We start from the raw sequence: 22,313 nt of genomic DNA, 5'->3' as shown, positions 1-22,313 counted from the left end.
GCACATGGTTGGGATGCTGTGTAGGAAGGGTCTCGGGGTGGGTGCAGTGGCCTGGCAGCAGTTGCCATCAGGGCAATCATAGAAGGAAGGGCAGGAGAGGTGAGGCCAGAAAGGCAGGCTGGGGCCAAGCCCTGAGGCGTTTGAGGTGCAGGCTCATCCAGCTTCTTGGGACTAGAACCTGGGCAGCTGTCTGAGTCCTCCGGGGCTGCTGTAACACAAATACCTCACGTGGGCGGCTTTAAAGAACAGAAATTTATTATCTCTCAGTTCCGGAGGCTGGGAGTCCAAACCGGGGCATCAGCTCTAGGGGAGGGTCCTTCCTTGTCAGCAGCCCTGGGTTCCTTGGCTTGTAGAAGGATCTTCATATGATCTTTTCCGTGTGTCCTCATGTCTGTGTACCTTTTTATAAGACACTCTTAGAAGGGATTAGGGTTAGGACCCACCCCACTCGGGCATGGTCTCATTAGCATAACAAAAGAAAACCCCTGTTTGACAGGGTTATGCTCACAGGTACAGGAGTTAGGAATTCCACGTAATTTTGGGGGGACACAATTCGGTCAGTAACAGTAGCTATGGAAGGTTTGGTGGCAGAGGGGTGCTGGGATCCATGCTGGTTGAGAAGGTCATTTGGGTGTGGTCCCAGGTGGTTTGCCCGTCGCAGCAAGAGAGCCCCCAGACCTGACTCGCTTGCCCCAGAGGACGACGAGCACCCCCATGCCACTGGGTCCAGATGCAAATTCCCCCATGCCTGCAAAGAATGGCCAGGTGGCCGCTTTTTCTGGGTCACAGCAACTGAGGCTGTTGAGGAAGGCGAGGATGGGCCCTAGACCGGTCAGGGGCACTGATAGCCCACAGCCCCGTGTGTCGGGAGACAGGTTGCCGTGGCTGTGGGGGAGTTGCAGGCCCCTGTGTCTTCACCATTCAAATCCCGAGCATCTGCGGTACACCCGATTGGAGAGGAAACACACTTGGCACCAGCTTTTTTCTGACGACAATTTGCTACCAGTAAGCAAAGTAAGAGAACTCAAAACCTAAAATAGCCCCTTCAAGCTGGGTGAACCAGAAGCTGTTCCTAGAAAGACCTGTGTCTGCGTGGTAGCCTGTCCCTGCCGTGAGGTGCCTCCCCCAGTGAGGTGAGGTGGCACAGGAGCTGCCAGGCTCTCCCCCAGCCACACAAGGTGTCCCCTAACTCGGCACCGGGGCCCCAGGGTGGACACTTGAAGCTTCCCTTCCTCACGCCTGATGCAGCTCAGAAAACAGCGAGAAAAAACAGAGAGAGAGGAAAAAAAAAGAACCATGAGAGGGTGGGAAGGGACACGAACCCTGCACTTAGGTCTTAACCTGCCACAAACGTCGTCACAGACCTCGGGCTCCCCCTGGGCTCCCCTCCTCCTCTCACACCCACATCAAGTTCAGCAGCAAAGCACCTCAGCTCTTCCTGCAAAGTGCAGTCAAGTCCGAACAGCCTCCCCCTCCTGCCTATCACCTGGGTCCAAACCTCCATCGCCTCCCACCGGGCTGCTGCAAGAGCCCCCCTGCCTCTCGCTTCCACCTGGCCTCTGACCGCAGCTCAGCGGTCAGAGCAGCTCTGTGAAAACTCAGGTCTGATCTCACCACACCTCTGCCCAGCATGCTCCTCTGGCCCCACACATCCTGAGTCCACAGAGCCCACAAGGCCTGCCCACACCCCCCCACCCTGCCCTCTTCACCTCCTGCCCTACCCCCACCCCAGCTCACTCCACTCCAGCCACACTGACCTCCCTGTGGGTCCTAGAACACAGTCCTACCCCAGGGCATTCCCTTGGCCAGGAGAGCTTTCCCCAGACATCCACGCAGCTCCTCCCTCGCCTCCAGCTCAGACATCGCTTCTCGATGAGGCTTTTTCTAGTCAGAACCGTGCCTCTGTCCCTCTTTGCTTTCATTTTTCCTTGTTGTCAGGTGCCCTCAAGTTGGTTCTGACTCACGGTGACCCTGTGTACAACAGAAAGCAACACTGCCTGGTCCTGTACCCTCACAATCGTTGCTATGCTTGAGCCCACTGTTGCAGCCACTGTGTCAATCCATCTCGTTGAGGTCTTCCTCTTTTTCGCTGACCCTCTACCTTATTAAGCATGATGTCCTTCTCCAGGGACTGGTCCCAATAGAGTTACCCAACAGAGTATGTGTACATTTGGCTTATTTATCTCACCTATTGTCTGCCTCTGCCCACAGCACGTAAGCCCTATCGAGGTGGGGGTCTTTCTGCTGACCCCCAGTGCCCAGAACAGTGCGTGGGGTACAGTAAGTGCTCAGTAAACGCTTTCTTCTTCCCGACATGAGAAACCGAGGCAGGCAACTCTGAGACACTGAGTGACTTGACCTAAAAGAAACAGCCCACACCATTAGCCCCACACACAGGTTGCTGCTTTCGCCCTACGGGACTCACCGGGATAACTGTGCCTTTGTAGGCTTATTCCGAATTGATGCATCCAAACTGTGGAGCTAGCTCTGACGTAGGTTTGGAGCTGGATCACCCCGTCGTGGTGGGGGTGGTGCACACAGTTCTGAGAACATGGTAGTGATACAACTGCTCACACATTCACGGACGTTGAACCAGGGCGTTTTACCTGTGCAAGGAGCTGCATGCTGGGAGCAACACGTCAGGCTTTGGGGGAAAAGCAGAGACAGAGAGTATAATCGAATGATGTTCCAAAAAGTACAGCTGTCACTCTGGTGACTAAGGTGTGCCTGACCCAAGCCATAGTCATTTCAACCACCTCGTAGGCAAAAACTGAACAATGAAAAAGGAAGACAAAGTAAGAATTGATGTGTTCGAACCATGGTGTTGGCAAAGAATACTGAATATAGCGTGGACTGCCAGGAGAACAAACAAATCTGTCTTGGAAGAAATCCAATCAGAATGCTCTTTTACAGTGAGGATTTCCTTTGGGCACGTCATTGGGAAAGACCAATCCCTAGGAAAAGACATCACGTTTTGTAAAGTGGAGGGTCAGCAAAAACAAGGGAAACCCTCCATGAGATGGACTGACACAACAAGCCACAACAATGGTCTTAAACACACCAACAATCATGAAGACGGTGCAGGGCTGGCGACACCATCAGCCGAGCACCAGCACTGCACAGAGGCCCAGAGATGGAGCTGTCCTCTGCAGCCAGGGCTGATGGTGGCAGGTGAGAATAACATGATACAGAAACAAGAGGCCAGGCAGATGCACTAACCATCAGGACCAAGTTTGGTGCGATTGTGGTCATAAGCACCAAAGTCGGACTGGCAGCAAAGTCCACCGCTAGCCGTGGGTGGGTGCTAGAAGACGGCAGCCCCAGGGGACAATCAGACGGACAGCTGGCATGGTGACATTCAGCCTGGATCTTAGAAGAACCCACAGATGGCGATAGCGAGCCTGAGGGCAGTGCCCCAGTGAGAATACAGGGTCTCCCGACTGCTCTCCAGACCCTAGCCCATTGATAGGAGGAGGGACGGTGTCCCTGGGAAAAGGCCTCTATCCCACCATGTGGCATATGGGAATGGTTCCCGCAGTCCTTCCCTGGTAACCAGTCACTGGGGAAAGTGGAATACTGATTTATTTATTTGACCACTATGGTTAAAACAATAAATATTATCATCCTGGTTTCCACAGGTGAAGAATTCGGGAGCGGCTCAGCTGGGTGTTTCTGGCTCAGAGTCTTTCATGAGGTTGTAGTCAAGATGGTGGCAGGGTCTGCACACACTGGTGGTTTGATTAAGGCTGGGGAACCTGCTCCCAAGGTGCTGGCTGTTGGCCGGAGACCTCAGCCCCTCTCTGCTCCACGTGGCCTCTCTACCAGCTGCTTTAGTGTTTGTGTTTGTGACACAACTGCTAATTTCCTCCAGACCACATGGCCCCACAGAAGACACAGCATCCCCCCGGGTCAAGGAACCCACTTTGCAACAAGGAGGTCAGCGGTGGGCGCATGGCCATAGGTCCACTGGCCCTGTTACAGGCTGTACCATCTGGGAGCTGTGGCCTGATAAAGCAATGGAAAAGCCAGCTGAAGGCTCAGCTGCTGTGCTGTGAAACTTGGCTCTGCCACTGACTAACTGTAGGGTTTGGGGTAAGTATCTCCCCTGCTGCCATCTGTAAAATGGACTAAGAGTCCTCCCCACACAGAGCTGCTGAGAAGAGTGACTGAGTTAACACGTGTAAAGTGCTCCAAAGGCTGCCTAGAAGTAAGTGCTCAACAAATGTTAGCTAGTAGGCAAAAGGTTGGCAGTTCAAACCCACCCAGAGGCTCTTCGGAAGACAGGCCTGGCTATCTGCTTCTGAAAGGTCACACCTTGAAAGCCCTACGGAGCAGTTCTACCCTACACATGTGGATCGCCATGGGTCGGCAGCTAACAACAACAACGTGAGAAGACAGTTCGCCTCTATGGAAAAGGGACCAAACCTGAACGTAAACTCTGACCCTCCGGCTCCAAGCCAGATGCTGGTGAGACTGCCTAGATGTGAGGGTCGGGGCTGGGGCCACGGTTTTGACCCATGGAGAGCCCAGCTGGAGGCCCAGCCATTTGGTTCTCCACAGCAAACCTAACCCCACAAACTGTTGTTCTCGGGGAAGGACAGACAGGGTGCCAGGCAACACCCTCCCCTCAACCAGCGCGGCTGGCAGGGCAGAGGGGAAGGAGAGCTTTCGCCTGCATCCTCTCACTCTACTCCCATCTCCTCCCACCCATCTTATGGGTGCTGAGCTGAGCCTCGAAGGTCACAGACCCTGCCCCCTGTCACCACACACAACCCGGGCCTAATTCTGAAATCTCCAGGGAACCTTGGCTCCTCACTAGCTGTGGGAGGTGACAAGGTTAGTTTTTCCCTTTTAACCGAGTTAACAACCCCAGAGTTAACAAGCCCAGACAGGGCGTGCTCCTGGGATGGGGAGGGCCATCGGGCCGGCTACTCAGCAGGAGCAGAGGCTCAGGGTGGTCATGTGCAGGTAACACCAAGGGCCACCACACGGGGTGGGGAGGTCTCCTCTGGTTGGGGGAAATCTGGCAGGCTTCCCGGGGTAGGTGGCATTTGGGATTCAGCTCCAAGGCTGGACTAGACGGCCAGGAAACCGGAGATGAGGGCGGAGCCAGTGTCCCCAGGCGCCTCCCTGGGGCACAGGCGCCCAGGGCCCCTCCCCGCTGTCCCCGGGGGCGGCACCCTGTCCCCGGCTTTGGCCCGGCCCGCCGCCCCGCCTCTCCCTGGGCGGACCCGGAAGGGAGACCGGCACCCGCCCCACAGCCTGCCCCTCTGCAGGTCCCCGCCGCCGGCCTCCCCGCCGCGATGGGGCCGCTCCGCTGGCTGCTCGTGCTGCTAGCGCTGCTGCGGCCGCAGGGGGTCCGGGCCGGAGTTCCCATCCGGGCCTTTGTGGTACCCCACAGCCACATGGACGTGGGCTGGGTCTACACGGTCCAGGTAGGTGGCGGCGGCGGCGCCCGCGCCCCACAGCTGCAACCCCCTCCTCCCTGCAGGGATCCGGGTGTGGGTGTGGGTTTGCACCCAGCCACCTGGGGCTGAAGCCAGCTAGGCGGAGAGTCAGCCTGGGTTCCAGCGCCGACTCTGCCGAAGCTGGTCGAGAGACTGACCTTGGGCTGCTGGCTTCCTGCTCTGAGCCTCAGCTTCCCCACATGAAGGGAAAGTTGGAGGTGGTGGAGGTCAAATGAAGAGCCTCTGGCCTGCAAGTTGGACCACTGTCACCGTCCTGGTCTGGGGGACCCTGCAGGTTGTGCTCCCTTCCTGGGCCTCAGTTTCCCTTCTGCAGGGTGGTACTTTGACTGGATGGTCCCTGTGTTCCAGGTTGGGGAGGAAGGGGAAACCCAGTGGTAGGGGCCTCCAGTGTGGAGGTGACCCACTCCCAGGGAAGCTGGGAGGAGCAGGAGGGGCGGGGCTGGCTGCAGGTCAGGTGATAATCAGCTTCTTCAGGTCAGGTGGGTGTCAGCTGCTGGGCAGGGCCCCTGTGAGCGGGAGGCTGGAGGACAGCTCAGCCAGCGTCCCTGGGGACAGACTTTGGGGTTGGCCCTGTGGTCACCTCAGGGCTCTGCTCAGCACCTCCGGCGAGGCCTTGCTTCCTGAGCCACACTTGTTTCCCCATCTGCGGAGTGAGAACAGTACTTCCTAGCCTTCATCCAGGGGCCCTGGGAGCCACAGGAGGTGCTGGATTTTCCACACAGCTCTCAGCACCTGGGGCTGCCGGAGCAAGGCAGCCCTGGAGTTCCCAGGGCAGCTGGAGGTTTGGCCTCGGGACTCTGGACAGCCCCTGGACAGCCCCACCGAGGCTGTATTCCCACCCCTCCTCTGCACCTTCAGTGAGAGGGGAGGGAGGGACCAGCACCCTCACCTTCGTCGTCATGTCACTGCGCGTCGCGGGTGTTAGCCGTGTGCCCACCAGCCGAGACATCTAGAAGCTCCTCTCTTCCCTACAACTCTGCAGGCAGTAGTGTTCCTCCCCCCACCCTCCCGCTGCTTCACTGGCCCCAGCCACTCTGACCTCCTGCTCGTCCTCCAGCACCCTGGCTGCTTCTGCCTCAGGGCCTTTACACTGGCCATTCCTGCAATGCTTTCCTCCCAGAGGTCTGCGGGCCTCAACCCTTGTCTCCCTTTAGGATGTGACTCAGTGGCATTCTTGGCGAGGCCTTCCCAGCCCCCTCCCTCCTGTATGTCCTTTATCACTTGTCACCATGGACAGACCAGACCTTCTCGTTATCAGCACAGACCCTCCCCCACCTGATCTGAGCAGATTACCATGAGCACTTGTGAACGAATGACTGACATGAGTGCAGAAAGAGGAGAAAGCTCTGCTTCCTTAGGCCTTGGGGCAGGTAAAGGGTGCTGTTACCCAGGCCTCCAGCGCTTTTCTGGGATGAGGAAGGAGAGACCTGAATCAGTGCCTAGAAACCCCTGTGACTATGGACACAGTTAACTTTGCAGGATGTTAATAAGAGAGGTCGGGGGGGGGAGGCTTTGATGCTGAGTGTCAGCTCCGGTCCTGGGGTGCACTGGGGAGCCTTGGGGTTGTGGGCGACCCACTCAGATGGAGACGCTGAGGGCTGGGGAGCTTGCCGCCGTGCTCAGTTTACAGAAGAGGAAACTGAGGCCCAGAGAGGGCTGCTCCTTGCCCAGGGTCACTCAGGAATAACCCGAGGTCTCTCCATTTATTTAACGGGCTCTCTGGCCCCCTCTGCTGCAGGCCCTGAAATTCCGAGCGGAAGCGGCTGTGGCTGCAGCCGTCAGAGCTCCCAGCTGAGGGGGGTGGCCTCTCTGGGGTCACTGGGCCAAGTCCGCTCACCCTTGGGACTGCCTGTGCGATCCCCATTCCCACCACAGGTCCCAGACTGCCCACCCCCCACCCCAGGAAGCTGTCTGGCCCCCCCATCATCCCTGTGTCCTGTGCTGTCCCCCAAGGGAGCAGGTCACGCTGTCTCTCTGTGCCCAGCCCTCGCCATGCACTCTGGGAGGACAGGGCCCTGGGCACACTCTTTCGCCCGGATCTTCCTTTGGCCCTTGGGGCCCGAGGGCTCTGGGGACCCTCAAGGGCGGTGTTGTGGTGGCCTGTCCCCAGGAGAGCATGCGGGCCTACGCAGCCAATGTCTACACCTCTGTCGTGGAAGAGCTGACCCGCAGGCCGCAGCGCACCTTCATCGCTGTGGAGCAGCAGTTCTTCCGGCTGTGGTGGAGCCACGTCGCCTCAGACGAGCAGAGACGCCAGGTGACTGGCTGCCGGGGTGGCCCTCATGGGGTGGCCGGGGGGGCAGCCGCGGGGGCAGCCGCAGCAGACCCCCCCGCCCCGGGCTTACTTAAATCAGGGAAGGACAAGTTTTGGCCAGCCCCACACCCAGGAGAGACTCTTGAGCCCTGGCCTTCTGGCTATTCCTGAAAATGCCTCAGCTTTGGCCGCCTGCATCACCAAGAGGCGGCCACCTCCTAAGGCTGGACGCTCCCGGGCTCTGAGCCCCACACTCGACTCCCTCCTCTGCCCAGTCCCTGTGGGCACAGGAGCTGGTGAATCATGAGGGTGAGACAGTTCCTGGGCCGGGATGTCCCCATGTGCTGAGAGTGGGCAGGGATCGCCTCCTACAGTCCCTGCTGTATGGCTGGGCAGCCAGACCCGGTCCTGCCGCTGCCACCTCCATGACTGCAGACCCCACCTCCTAGAGAGGCCATTCCAAGGATGGAAGTGTAGTGTGAGCACCCAAAACAGGATGCAGGGGCTCCATGTCCAGAGACATAGTGAGAGAGGGCACAGAGGGGGCCGCTTGCCCCCGGGCGAAAGCCAAGGGAGCACCAGCCGATGCACAGAATGACATTCTGAGGCACCACAAATATGAAGGGTTCCTGACTGAGGCAGCCAGACAAGAGGGAGAAACATTTCTGCTGAGGTGTCGCCACTATCAGAGTCAGTTCCTCTTGAAACTGGGGGCGGGGTGCGACTTAGAGATTGCCCCGGGCACTCATTACCCTGCTATGCCTCTGTCCATGTCCCTTCCCCAGCACCCACCTTCCTCAGAGCAGTCACAGGAGGTAACACGCAGAGAGGCAGGGCCCCTGCTCAAGGTAGACAGCTAAGAAGGTGAGCAGGGTGTTGGCCAAGTGCACTGCCGAGGCAGAGCAACCTGGCATTGGATGGTCGTGCACCTTGGGCCAGGGTCTGGCTGGTACTTCTCACACATTGCCTCTCTGAATCCTCACTACAGCCCTGTGAGGTAGGGTTGTTACCCAACTTTACAGAGAAGGCATGGGGTCAGAGAGGGCAGGCCGCTGGCTTGTGGTCACACAGCTCACGAGGGATAGGTGGGACTCCAAGCCTGTCTTTTCGGGAGTGTCCCGTGGGCAGTACTCTCCTCTTTATGGGACATTACCAAGCCCAACTGCCTGTCCCCATCCCTACCCTTACCTCCCTCAACGAGGTGTGGCTGACTGGTGGTGGTGGTGTTAGCGGTGATGATGGTGGTGGAGGTGGTGGAAGTGATGGTGATAGTGGTGATGGTAGTGATGATGATGATGGAGGTGGTGGTGATGGTGGTGGAGGTGGAAGTGGTGGTGCTGGTGGTGATGGTGGAGGTGGTGATGGAGGTGGTGGTGATGGTGGTGGTGGTGGTGGTGATGGTGGTGATGGAGGTGGTGATGGAGGTGATGGAGGTGGTGGTGATGGTGGTGGTGGTGGTGGTGATGGTGGTGATGGAGGTGGTGGTGGTGGTGATGGAGGTGGTGGTGATGGTGGTGGTGGTGGTGATGGTGGAGATGGAGGTGGTGATGGTGGTGATGGAGGTGGTGGTGGTGATGGAGGTGGTGGTGGTGCTGATGGAGGTGGTGGTGGTGGTGATGGTGGTGGCGGTGGTGGTGGTGATGGTGGTGATGGAGGTGGTGATGGTGGTGATGGAGGTGGTGGTGGTGGTGATGGAGGTGGTGATGGTGGTGATGGAGGTGGTGGTGGTGCTGATGGAGGTGGTGGTGGTGGTGGTGATGGTGGTGATGGAGGTGGTGGTGGTGGTGATGGTGGTGGCGGTGGTGATGGAGGTGGTGATGGTGGTGATGGAGGTGGTGGTGGTGATGGAGGTGGTGGTGGTGCTGATGGAGGTGGTGGTGGTGGTGGTGATGGTGGTGATGGAGGTGGTGGTGGTGGTGATGGTGGTGGCGGTGGTGATGGTGGTGATGGAGGTGGTGGTGGTGATGGAGGTGGTGATGGTGATGGAGGTGGTGGTGGTGATGGAGGTGGTGGTGGTGGTGATGGAGGTGGTGATGGTGGTGATGGAGGTGGTGGAGGTGGTGGTGGTGATGGAGGTGGTGGTGGTGATGGAGGTGGCGGTGGTGATGGTGGTGATGGAGGTGGTGGTGATGGTGGTGGCGGTGGCGGTGGTGGTGGTGGTGATGGTGGTGATGGAGGTGGTGGTGGTGATGGAGGTGGTGGTGGTGGTGATGGAGGTGGCGGTGGTGATGGTGGTGATGGAGGTGGTGGTGATGGTGGTGGCGGTGGCGGTGGTGGTGGTGGTGATGGTGGTGGTGGTGATGGTGGTGATGGAGGTGGTGGTGGTGGTGATGGAGGTGGTGATGGTGGTGATGGAGGTGGTGGTGGTGATGGAGGTGGTGGTGGTGGTGATGGAGGTGGCGGTGGTGATGGTGGTGATGGAGGTGGTGGTGATGGTGGTGGCGGTGGCGGTGGTGGCGGTGGTGATGGTGGTGGCGGTGGCGGCGATGGTGGTGGCGGTGGTGGCGATGGAGGTGGCGGTGGTGGCGATGGTGGTGGCGGTGGTGGCGATGGTGGTGGCGGTGGTGGCGATGGAGGTGGTGGTGGTGGTGATGGAGGTGGTGGTGGTGGTGATGGTGGTGATGGAGGTGGTGGTGGTGGTGATGGAGGTGGTGGTGGTGCTGGTGGTGGTGATGGTGGTGCTGGTGGTGGTGCTGGTGGTGGTGGTGATGGAGGTGGTGGTGGTGGTGATGGAGGTGGTGGTGATGGTGGTGGCGGTGGCAGTGGCGATGGCGGTGGCGGTGGTGGAGGTGGTGGTGGTGGTGGTGATGGAGGTGGTGGTGATGGTGGTGCTGGTGGTGGTGCTGGTGGTGGTGGTGATGGAGGTGGTGGTGGTGGTGATGGAGGTGGTGGTCATGGTGGTGGCGGTGGCGGTGGTGGAGGCGGTGGTGGTGACGGTGGCGGTGGTGGTGACAGTGGCGGTGGTGGTGATGGTCGTGGTGGCGATGGCGGTGGTGAGGGTGGTGATGATGGTGGTGGAGGTGATGGTGGTAAGGATGGTGGTAAGACCTGGTCAAGAACTTCCATGGTACAGTTCCAATTTCTGTCCTTTGCCGCCTGTAGCCCTGGGGCTCAGAGAGGGGGTTGCATGTAGTAAGTAGGTCCTCATTCAACTTGTGTTGAGTTAGTGAACTCCAGATACTGCACCTTTCGGAAACAAACCAAAATATAGTGTCTGAGGGGCATGGGAGCCTCCTATACCCCACATTCTTTGGCCATCATTAAACCTTCCTACTTCCCATTCGCAGACTCAAAAAATGTATCATTGAATCATGAGACAAACCCAAATTGAAGAACATTGTACAAAATAACCAGCTTGTGATCTTTTAAAGTGTCAGTCATGTGAAAGAAAAAGGCGGAGGAACTGTCCCAAAGCAAAGGATATTAAAGAGAAATGATTAAATGCTATGAGTGACCCTCGATTGGATCCTGCCCCCAGAAAAGTGACATTAGTGGGACTGTTGGCGAAATTTGAAACAAGTTTGTGAGTTAGATAGCAGTGCTGTATCCGTGCTAAGCCTCCGGATGTTTGACTGTCCTGTGGCGGTAGTTGTCCTGGCTCTTAGGAAACAGCGGAGTATTCAGGACACAGGGGCACGATCCTGCTGACTTATTATTCAGATGGTTTAGAGAGAAGCACCGTAGGTACGTAGAGAAGGGGGAGTGTTAGGGCAGAATGTCGGCGGCCAGTGAACCTGCATAAAGGCTGTACGGGGGCTCTTTGTACTATTCTTGCAGCGCTTCTATAAGTTGGAAATCATCTTAAAAGTACAACTGAGACACAGGTATATTTAATGTCAAGAGCCCACCATGCCCAGGTGCTGCCCTAGGTGGGGGGCACGGTGCTGACTGGGACAGACAGGGCCCTGCTTTTGCAGAGCTTACAATGGAGGGGCTGAGAAGAACAGGCATTTGAGGATGAGGTGCTCTAAGGGGAGCAGGCCCCCCACAGACCCAGCCATCCCCAGGGCTGTTACCTGACTCTTCTCTTTTTCTCACTGCCTGCCTGTGCCAAGGTCCGCAAGCTCCTGGACACGGGACGCCTGGAGTTCGTCCTCGGAGGCCAGGTCATGCATGACGAGGCCGTGACCCACGTTGATGACCAAATCCTACAGCTTACAGGTTCGGCCACACAGCCCTACACTCAGGGTCCCTCAGCACCTCCACCTGGGCTGGGGCAGGGTGTCTGAAGACCGGGGTTCTGGCTCTGTCCGCCCTTGTAGTGGGGGACCGCGGCCAGTGAGCGAGCAGTGATTCTCCGCTGGTGTCATGCTCACACCTGCGCTGGGGCGATGGAGTCCAGGGATAGAGGGTTCTAGAGCCAGAGAGGCTGGGCGTGTCCTGCTCTGCTGATCCCAGCCTGTGACTCTGGGCAAGGCAAGTAGCCCCTGGGCCTCAGTTTCCTCGTTCATAAAATGAGCTTGGTGGCAGCACCCACCTCAAAGAGTTGCCGTGAGGAGTAAATTGAGCTAATGCGAGTAAAATCCCCTGAGCAGTGTGTGTGGTCCCAGTAAACACTCAGGAAATTCATTATCATCTTGCTGCCATGCTGCCTCTGAACACCTTGGAAGCAGGTGGCATTGTTCATAGCCCTGTTTCTTAGATGGGGAAACTAAGGCACAGAGTGATGCAAGGATTGGCATGCACGAGTAGTAGAGTCAGATCTCAAGCCCGGTCAGCCTGGCCTCTCTGCGTCAGACGTGTGGTCCCAGGGAGGGGAAGAGGGCGTGTAGGGCTGTAGGCGGGGCGCGCGTTGGACCCTCGGTGAGGCCTTTTCAAACCACACGTTCCGATGTTCTCAGAGATCTAGCTTCACCTTACACACAGTGGGTGAGGGGCTCTCAGGTGTGTGGGCAAGTCACGCTGGACTTCGGGGTCCCTGGTTGAACCTGCTGAGAGTCGAGCCCTAGACAGGGGAAGAAGAAGGAGGTCTGCAGGCAGGGACCAGGGTGGGTGGGTTTAGGGCCGTGCCTCAAGGCCTCTGACCTTTCTCTGGGCACATCTCCTCCCCCAGGGCCCCCCAGCCACCTGCCGTCCCCAGGACCCCCCGGCCACCCACCGTCCCCAGGACCCCCTGGCCACCTGCCATCCCCGGCACCACCCAGCCGCCCGCCGTCCTCGGCACCCCCTGGCCATCCGCCATTCCCGGCACCCCCAGGCCGCCCGCCATCCCCAGCACCCCCTGTGGCTTCTCCATCCCCAGCACCCTCTCCGACTGCCCACCATTGGCCAGGTGGCCATCAGGCCTGCCAAGGAGCTCACTGTTCTCACCTTCCCTCCTCACCACCTGTTCTCTGCAGGCACACCAACACCCAACACCCACCTTAATTTTAGACTTGACATTTCTCAAGAGGGAAAAAGCGTTTGTTCTCAGCACTTCCGGGATTATGAGGAGCTGCTGTGGCCAGCTGCCCTGGGTGGGGGCTTTCACCCCCCTCGCGGAGCTGCGGGTCTCAGCAAAACCTGGAACAGCAGAAGCTGCGAAGGGAGACCCACCATCCCACCCTGCTCTGGATCGGGGGAGCCCAGCTTGGGCTTTGGAGGTGTCAGGACCCCCTGAGCAGGAGTGGAGAAAAGAGGGGAGTCCAGGCCGAGAGAAGGGAGACCAACTTCAGCCCCGCCTCAGCAGCCCTTACCTGCGCTGTCCTGGGTGGTCACTGTTATCCAGTGTGGTCACTGCTGTCCTGGGCATCACTGCTGTCCTGAGCGGTCACTGCTGTCCTGGGTGTCACTGCTGCCCTGGGCTTCACTGCTGTCCTGAGTGGTCACTGCTGTCCTGGATGGTAACTGCTATCCTGGGCGTCACTTCTGTCCTGGGTGGTTGCTGCTGTCCTGGGTGGTCACTGCTGTCCTGGATGGTCACTGCTGTCCTGGGTGTCACTGCTGCCCTGGGTTTCACTGCTGTCGTGGGCGTCACTGCTGTCCTGGGTGATCGCTGCTGTCCTGGGTGGTCACTGCTATCCTGGGTGTCACTGCTGTCCTGGGTGGTCACTGCTATCCTGGGTGTCACTGCTGTCCTGGGTGGTCACTGCTGTCCTGAGTGGTCACTGTTGTCCTGGGTGATCACTGGTATAATGGGTGTCACTGCTGCCCTGGGCATCCCTGCTGTCCTGAGTGGTCACTGCTGCCCTGGGCATCACTGCTGTCCTGGGTGGTCACTGCCATCCTGGGTGTCACTGCTGCCCTGGCATCACTGCTGTCCTGAGTGGTCACTGCTGTCCTGGGTGGTCACTGCTGTCCTGAGTGGTCACCGTTGTCCTGGACGGTCACTGCTGTCCTGGGTGGTCACTGCTGCCCTGGGTGGTCACTGCTGTCCTGAGTGGTCACTGCTGTCCTTGGCGTCACTGCTGTCCTGGACGGTCACTGCTGTCCTGAGTGGTCACCGTTGTCCTGGACGGTCACTGCTGTCCTGGACGGTCACTGCTGCCCTGGGTGGTCACTGCTGTCCTGAGTGGTCACTGCTGTCCTTGGCGTCACTGCTGTCCTGGACGGTCACTGCTGTCTTGAGTGGTCACCGTTGTCCTGGACGGTCACTGCTGTCCTGGACGGTCACTGCTGTCCTGGGTGGTCACTGCTGCCCTGGGTGGTCACTGCTGTCCTGGGCGTCACTGCTCTCCTGGGTGTCACTGCTCTCCTGGGCGTCACCGCTGTCCTGGGTGTCACTGCTGTCCTGGGCGTCACCGCTCTCCTGGGTGTCACTGCTGTCCTGGGCATCACTGCTGTCCTGGATGTCACTGCTGTCCTGGGTGTCACTGCTGTCCTGGGCGTCACTGCTGTCCTGGGTGGTCACTGCTGTCCTGGGCGTCACTGCTGTCCTAGGTGGTCACAGCTGTCCTGGGCGTCATGCTGCCCTGGCATCACTGCTGTCCTGGGTGTCACTGCTCTCCTGGGCATCACTGCTGTCCTGGGTGGTCACTGCTGTCCTGGGCATCACTGCTGTCCTGGGCGTCACTCCTGCTCTGGTTGTTCAAACCGCAGCTGTCATCCTCCCATCAGCTGGACCAGTAACCCCTCCCTCATGTGTCATCAGACTCCCCTAACATCCCTCCGTGTGCTCTGGCTCCTCCCAGCCAACTCAAAAATATCTGAAATGTGATTTTACAAAGGAGGAATGCAGGTCGCTCCAGCTGAGGTCGCAGCCACACTTCGTGTCCCCTTCTCTTCCCCGATTGGCCCCTGCAGCCTGGCCTCTGCCCTGCACACTCTTGCCAGGTGCATCTTGACCTGGTCATTGTACTGGTTAGCCTTCTTTAATAGGGGCCAATACCAGCGGCTCAAAGAGAGGGAAAGTTTCTTTCTCTCTGTAGAAGTTTGCCCTTGTGGGCCATCGCGGGCAATCGGATGGCTCTGCTCCACGGGGTGGTGCAGGGATCTAGGCACTACCTTCCATATTGTTGCTCTGCCACACCTAGGGTGCTCTCTTGTCCCATGGTAGAGGCTGGCTCACTCCGCTGGATTGCCATTCCAGCCCCAGAGAAGGGGGAAAGGGAGGGAAGGGGGACAAGGCTAGGGTTAGGCAGCCTCTCTTTGAGAGCATGATCCAGAAATTGCCACATCACTTCTGCTCATATTCCATTAGCCAGAATGTGGCTGCATGGCCTCTAGCTGCAGGGGAAGCTGGGAGATATAGTTCATCTCTTTTGCTCACATCCCATTGGTCAGAACTTAGTCACATGGCCTCCACTGGCTGCAAGGGAGACTGGGGAATGCAGTCCTTCATTCTGCTCACATCTCATTGGTCAGAATGGAGTCATGTGACTTCACTAGCTGCAAGGTAGTCTGGTTGGGAGGTCATGTGCCTTGCTAAAAGAGGGAGCATGTGGTTCAGTTACTAAAAGGAAGAAGGAGAGAATTACAGTTTCTGTCATTAAACATCTCCTCAGGAATGCCTTCTACTGGAGTGCCAGAAAACCTGAGTAACAGTGGCTTTTACGGACATGTATTGCTTAGTTAACAAGATGGGGATAGTTTGGGGGCCAGTCAGGCAGCTCCATGATATCTCTGTTATTTTCCTGAACTTCCTCTCATGGTCACAAGACGGTTGCCACAGCTCCAGGCATCATGTCACCACCCCAGCCATGTTCAAGCAGGAAAGAGGGAAAAGGGGCTTTCTTTCCAACTGTCTCTTTTTAATTAAGGTGGGGAATTTCCCCTGAAATCCCCAAGCAGGCTTAAGTCACGCATCATATTGGCTGTATCTATGGTCCACACCCACTCTAGCTGCCACACAGACTAAGAAAACAAATCTCTGGCAGAAAGGGATAAGCGTGCCACGTCTGGTTAGTTGTTGTTAGGGTCTGTCGACTTGGCCGTGACAGCCACCCCATGTACAACAGAACGAAACGCTGCCCAATCCTGCGCCATCCTCACAATCGTCACTATGTTTGAGCCCATTGTTGTAGCCACTGTGTCAGTCCATCTCATTGAGATGCTTCCTCTTTTTGCTGACCCTCTACCTTACCAAGCATGGTGTCTTTTTCCAGGGACTGGTCCCAATAACATGTCCAATGTACATAAGACCAAGTTTCACCATCCTCCCTTCTAAGGAGCATTCTGGCTCTCTTTGCAGAAGGACACAGCTTTCTCTATGAAACGTTCGGGATCCGGCCACGGTTCTCCTGGCATGTCGATCCCTTTGGGGCATCCGCCACGACCCCCACGCTATTTGCCCTGGCCGGCTTCGATGCCCACCTCATCTCCCGGATCGACTACGACCTGAAGGAGGCCATGCAGGAAGCCCAGGTGAGGGGCACCCCTTGTCTGCCGCTACCAACAGGCCGCCAGTGCCCCACCTTGAGAAAGTCCGCGTGTGGTCTGGGGCATGCAGGAAGTCCCAACAGCCTCACACACCTTCCACCAGGAAGCCCCCTCCCCACGTGCCTGGCTTCCCACCATGCTCAGGCCCAGCATGGATGCCCCTGCCTCCAGACACCTTCTCTGCCCTCAGCTGGGGCCGGAGCTGGGGCTGAGTCCTGCGGAGGCCCTGCCAGGGACTAGGACAGACCCCTGTTCAGTAGACGGGATTGCCAGACTCGAGGGAGTGGCGGGGGTTTCCGTGGGAGACAGTCAGCAGGGACGTCCCAGCTCTTAAGGGGTGCAGGCAGCTCTCACAGGATTGATAATAGCAACAAACAACAACACAGATTTTCCAGTCTTGGGCCCCTACCACGCACCAGGCTGGCGGGGAGCAGAGCTCCGCCTTCCTCCTCTTGACTCCTCACAGCTGCCCTAGGGGACGGGCACTGTCACAGTTATCCCCATTTTACAGATAGAGGAACTGAGGCCCAGAAAGTTAAGTAACCTGCCGGGATCGCACTGATGGTGAGGATGAGGCCTGGGTGGGAAGCCTGAGCTTCTGCCCCGACCCCCACCTGTGTGCTCGAGCCCGGAGTGCAGCCGGAGGCCTGCCAGGAGGCAGTTTACAGAAGTGGCTGTGGGCTCTAGTGGGCCAGGAGAGTAACACTGTATCCAGTCACCCCGCTGCCACACTGAACAGGCCTGCGTGTCAGCTCGTTCACCTGCAGGGGGCGCTGTGTGCTGCCTGTTCCCTGCATTTGCGTCTGCAGGAACCTTGCACAGAGAGCTCCAAGGACCTGTGTGTGGTCCCAGCACCAGACAGAACCAGGACCTTATCCCCGCTTTGTAACCTTGAGCTCCTAACCATCAGAGCTACTAAAAATAGACCGGGAGACTTTAGCAGAATCCTCATCAAAAGGGAGAAAATGCAGAACAGAATTTAAAATTTTCATAGAATCCAGACTTTTTAGAGCCACAGACTGGATGAACCCCTGAAACTATTGCCCTGAGATAATCTTTAAATCTTAAGCCAAAAATATCCCCTGAAGTCATCTTAAAACCAAACAATAGTTTAACAAGTAAAGAATGTCTGTCTCGAGGATTGTAGCCTTTTAAGAACTATCTATATGGGATCAAACTGACAACATCTTGAAAGAGTAAGTAGTTGATGGGGGAGGAACAACTCAGAAAAGAAGGGTGAGAATGGCCACACAACTTAAAGACTGTAATCAATGTCACTGAATTGTACATGTAGAAACTTGAATCGGTGTATGTTCTGCTGTGTATCTCCTCAACAACAACACAAATAAACAAATCATTTTTAAAAAATAGACTGAGAGAGGTGATGAGCTCCCCGCTCCTGGAGCATTCAAGCAGAGTTAGAGGACTCCTCCTGGAGGCCCTGGCAGGGTGGGCTGAATGAGCACACGGCCCCTCCCAGAGGGCAGGTGCCTCGACTTTGTGGATCTGGGAGCTCAGGGAGGGAGACCTCATCTGTGAACCATCCGAGGGAGGGGCCCAGCCCTCACACTGTCACTCGCCCTTCTTGCAGGAGCTGCAGTTTGTGTGGCGAGGGTCCCTGTCCCTGGCAGAGCAGCAGGAGAGCTTCACGCACGTCATGGACCAGTACAGCTACTGCACCCCTGCCCACATCCCTTTCTCCAACAGGTCCGTGCCCCTCCAGGTGCCCTGCCTGTTGGGTCTCAGCACCCACCTCAGGGACTCTGCAGGCTGTGCTTACGCAGGCCCCAATTTCAGCAGTTCTTGGGCAGGTTTGTGACGGCAGCTTGTTAGGCTTCCCGTGTGAGGTTTCCCATTGTTAAGCCTTCCGGCAACTCAGAGTGGATAGCATCATTAACCCCACTTCACAGATGAGAAAACCCAGGCTTGGAGAGGGGACGTGGCCAAGGTCACTGTATGAGTGTCCTGGGATTGCTGCAACAATTACCGCACATCGGTGGCTTCAAACGACAGAGAGGCGTGTTCTCACAGTTCTCGAGGCCAGGCGTCTGAAATCAAGGGGTTGGCAGGGCCGTGCTCCCTTCACAGGCTCTAAGGGAGGATCCTTCTTGGATTCCTTCAGCTTCTGGTGGCCCAGGTGTTTTTTGGCTTGTGGCCGCATCACCCCAGTCACACAACCTCTTCTGTGTCTGTCTCTTCTCCTCTTGTAAGCACATTAGTCTGGACCAGCGTCCATCCTACTCGAGTTCGAGCTCATGTTAACCTAACTGTTAACATCTGCAAAGACCCTATTTCCAAACAAGGTCATGTTCGCAGGTACCAGGGTTAGGACATGTTGTCAGGTGCCATCCAGTCAGTTCCGACTCACAGCAACCCTATGCACAACAGAACAAAACACTGCCCAGTCCTGCGCCGTCCTCACAATTGTTGTTATGCTTGAGCCCATTGTTGCAGCCACTGTGTTAATCCACCTCCTTGAGGGTCTTCCTCTTTTCTCCTGACCCTCTACTTTACGAAGCATGATGTCCTTCTCCAGGGACTGGTCCCTCTTGATAACATGTCCAAAGTCTCACCGTCCTCGCTTCTAAATAGCATTCTGTTGTACTTCTTCTAAGACAGATTTGTTTGTTCTTTTGGCAGTCCATGGTATATTTCAATATTCTTCACCAACACCACAATTCAAAGGCGTCAACTCTTCTTCGGTCTTCCTTATTCATTGTCCAGCTTTCACGTGCATATGATGTGATTGAAAATACCATGGCTTGGGCCAGGTGCACCTTAGTCTTCAGGGTGACATCTTTGCTCTTCAACACTTTGAAGAGGTCCTTTGCAGCAGATTTGCCCAAGGCAATGTGTCTTTTGATTTCTTGACTGCTGCTTCCATGGCTGTTGATTGTGGATCCAAGTCAAATGAAATCCTTGACAACTTCAATCTTTTCTCTGTTTATCATGATGTTGCTCATTGGTCCAGTTGTGAGGATTTTTGTTTTCTTTATGTTGAGGTGTAATCCATACTGAAGGCTGTGGTCTTTGATCTTCATTAGTAAGTGCTTCAAGTCCTTTTCACTTTCAGCAAGCAAGGTTGTGTCATCTGCATAACGCAGGTTGTTAATGAGTCTTCCTCCAATCCTGATGCCCCATTCTTCTTCATAGAGTCCAGCTTCTCAGATTATTTGTTCAGCATACAGATTAAATAGGTATGGGGAAAGAATACAACCCTGACGCACACCTTTCCTGACTTTAAACCAATCAGTATCCCCTTTTTCTGTCCGAACAACTGCCCCTTGATCTATGTACAGTTTCCTCATGAGCACAATTAAGTGTTCTGGAATTCCCATTCTTCACAGTGTTATCCATAGTTTGTTATGATCCACACAGTCGAATGCCTTTGCATAGTCAATAAAACACAGGTAAACATCCTTCTGGTATTCGCTGCTTTTAGCCAGGATCCATCTGACATCAGCAATGATATCCCTGGTTCCCCGTCCTCTTCTGAAACCAGCCCAAATTTCTGGCAGTTCCCTGTGAATATACTGCTGCAGCCGTTTTTGAATGATCTTCAGCAAAATTTTACTTGTATGTGATATTAATGATACTGTTTATTAATTTCCATATTCCGTTGGATCACCTTTTTTTGGAATGGGCACATATATGAATCTTTTCCAGTTGGTTGGCCAGGTAGCTGTCTTCAAAATTTGTTGGCATTGTCTGTCAGTTTGTCCTATTGTAGTGGCTTGCGTGTTGCTGTGATGCTGGAAGCTATGCCACTGGTATTCAGATACAAGCAGGGTCACCCATGGAGGACAGGTTTCAGCTGAGCTTCCAGGCTAAGACAGACTAGGAAGAAGGACCCGGCAGTCTACTTCTGAAAAGCATTAGCCAGTGAAAACCTTATGAATAGCAGCGGAACATTGTCTGATATAGTGCTGGAAGATGAGCCCCCAGGGTGGAAGGCACTCAAAAGATGACTGGGGAAGAGCTGCCTCCTCAAAGTAGAGTTGACCTTAATGACGTGGTTAAGAGGTAGACATATCTTTTGGGGAACACAATTAAACCCACTGTAGTCGCCCAACCTGGTATGTGGAGAGCTGGGATTGACTCAGTTCTGTGTGACTCCAAAATCCTTGCTCTGAGTCTTCCCACAGTGGGAAGATCTGAAGAGTGAGGTCTTACCTCCACCCTGGCCCACTGGGTCCCTCCCGCTCGGTCCTGGGCTTCCCCTGTCTGAGGGAGAAGAAGTTGAAGCGGGCAGTTCCTGGAGCCCCGGCACCGTCCGGCCCCCTCTTCCTGTCCATGCCGTCCCCCAGGGCATGTCCAGCTGTGGAGGAGCAGTGCTAGCATCCTCTGATACCCTCCACCCACCCGCAACTCTTGACAATGACATCACCTCCAGGCCCCCATCCCACCTCTGCCTGGAGGGCGTGGACTTCAAGCCAGAGGGTGCTGGGCTGGGGGTGGGGAGAGGCCCCGCCATGGCCTGGCTTCGTCCCCACCCACCTTGCTCCCTCAGGTTGCCAGGGCAGTTGGCATGGCGAGAGTCCCTATCCCTGCCAGGTTGCAGCAAGGAGGGGAGGGGGAGAAGAAAAGGGGTCCCACAGCGGAGCTCAGCTGGACCACCGCCATCCACCCTCACCTTGATGCACGGCTCCCTGTTCCGGGGAGTTTGGGTGAAGACACAGCGGGGCCCAGAGCCCCAGGGTAGGGTAAGGGGTGAGCCCAGAAGGCTGACCTGTGGCTTCTTGGGGTCAGTGCCCAAAGAGCCACACTGGAGCCTGAGGCAAAAGGGAAAACCCATAATACTGATCCTGTCCTTTTTTAAACATTGATGTTTTGTTCATCCTGGATTTGGGGCATCAATTTTTATTTTTAAGGTGTTGCCTTAAGCTGTCATTGATCTTGATGACTGAGACTCTGGGCACCCAGGGAGTGCCTCACCTGCCTCACCCTAGCCTGGCCCTGCTCCTGCCTCCAGCCCCGGGTCTGACAGGCAGGGAGGCGACTGGACAAGCAAACAGACAAGTGCCTTGATTTGACCCATGGCTGCACCAGCCATGGGGGCAGGAGGCAAGCTGCTGACCCACATGACAGCAGGGGGAGTCAGGGTGAAGTGACGGGCTGCGGTCCCCACTGGTAAATGGTGGAGCTGGGATGGAGCCTGTCCATCTACAAGGCTCTGCTCTCACCTCACAGATGACCAGAGGGAGGGTCAGCAGCCCCCAGCTGGACCCTGCTAGGCCTCCCTGACCCTGGGGGGTTACCTCTCCATGAAGCAGGGTTCCCTGACCCTGGGGGGTTCCTTCTCCCTGAATTGGGGCTACCTCACCCTGAGGTGGACGTCTGTGACCCTGGTGGGCCGCCCTCACCCTGGAGGGTCTCTCTGACCCTGGCGGGGGGCCCTGATGCTGGGGGCGTCTCTCTTCCCTAGCAGGAGCTCCTTCACCCTGCTGCCAGTTGAGGGGCCCCCTGACCCTGTTCTCTCCTGCAGGTCTGGGTTTTACTGGAACGGTGTGGCTGTCTTCCCGGATCCACCCCCAGATGGGGTGTACCCCAACATGAGTGAGCCCGTCACTCCAGCCAACATTGACCTGTACGCGGAAGCCCTGGTGGCCAACGTGAGGCAGCGGGCTGCCTGGTTCCGGACGCCCTATGTTCTCTGGCCCTGGGTATGGGGGTCCTGGTCCTGGCATCCTCCACACAGCCCAGGGACTGCTGTGGCGAGACGCCAGGGATTTGATGTGGGAGCCAGCTCGGGGGGGAAGGGGTGGCGGGGTGGTGATGAGCCCCCACCTGCCCGC

The 22,313-nt window shown here is 56.7% G+C and overlaps 1 protein-coding gene and 1 long non-coding RNA gene across 2 annotated transcripts in view; one reads left to right on the top strand and one right to left on the bottom strand.

The window, feature by feature from the left end:
- Positions 1-300: 300 nt before the first annotated feature.
- LOC126077417 (uncharacterized) lies at positions 301-2,546 on the bottom strand. Its single transcript, XR_007517740.1, has 3 exons — positions 2,426-2,546; positions 1,758-1,971; positions 301-399 (listed from the first exon to the last, which is right to left on the bottom strand). It is a non-coding gene; the product is annotated as an uncharacterized LOC126077417 (long non-coding RNA).
- A 2,684-nt stretch (positions 2,547-5,230) lies between these two features.
- The window catches only part of MAN2B2 (mannosidase alpha class 2B member 2), a 34,176-nt gene continuing 17,093 nt past the window's right edge, over positions 5,231-22,313 (top strand). The window contains exons 1-6 of the mRNA XM_049886787.1: positions 5,231-5,435; positions 7,579-7,725; positions 11,778-11,883; positions 16,331-16,503; positions 18,110-18,225; positions 22,004-22,181. Of these exons, the coding sequence (XP_049742744.1) occupies positions 5,304-5,435; positions 7,579-7,725; positions 11,778-11,883; positions 16,331-16,503; positions 18,110-18,225; positions 22,004-22,181 (852 nt within the window). The 5' untranslated portion in view covers positions 5,231-5,303. The remainder of the gene's footprint in view (positions 5,436-7,578; positions 7,726-11,777; positions 11,884-16,330; positions 16,504-18,109; positions 18,226-22,003; positions 22,182-22,313) is intronic.

This window comes from Elephas maximus, chromosome 5, assembly GCF_024166365.1.
Source record: "Elephas maximus indicus isolate mEleMax1 chromosome 5, mEleMax1 primary haplotype, whole genome shotgun sequence".
Lineage (NCBI taxonomy): Eukaryota > Metazoa > Chordata > Mammalia > Proboscidea > Elephantidae > Elephas > Elephas maximus.
This window is presented reverse-complemented; position numbering and strand designations above follow the sequence as displayed.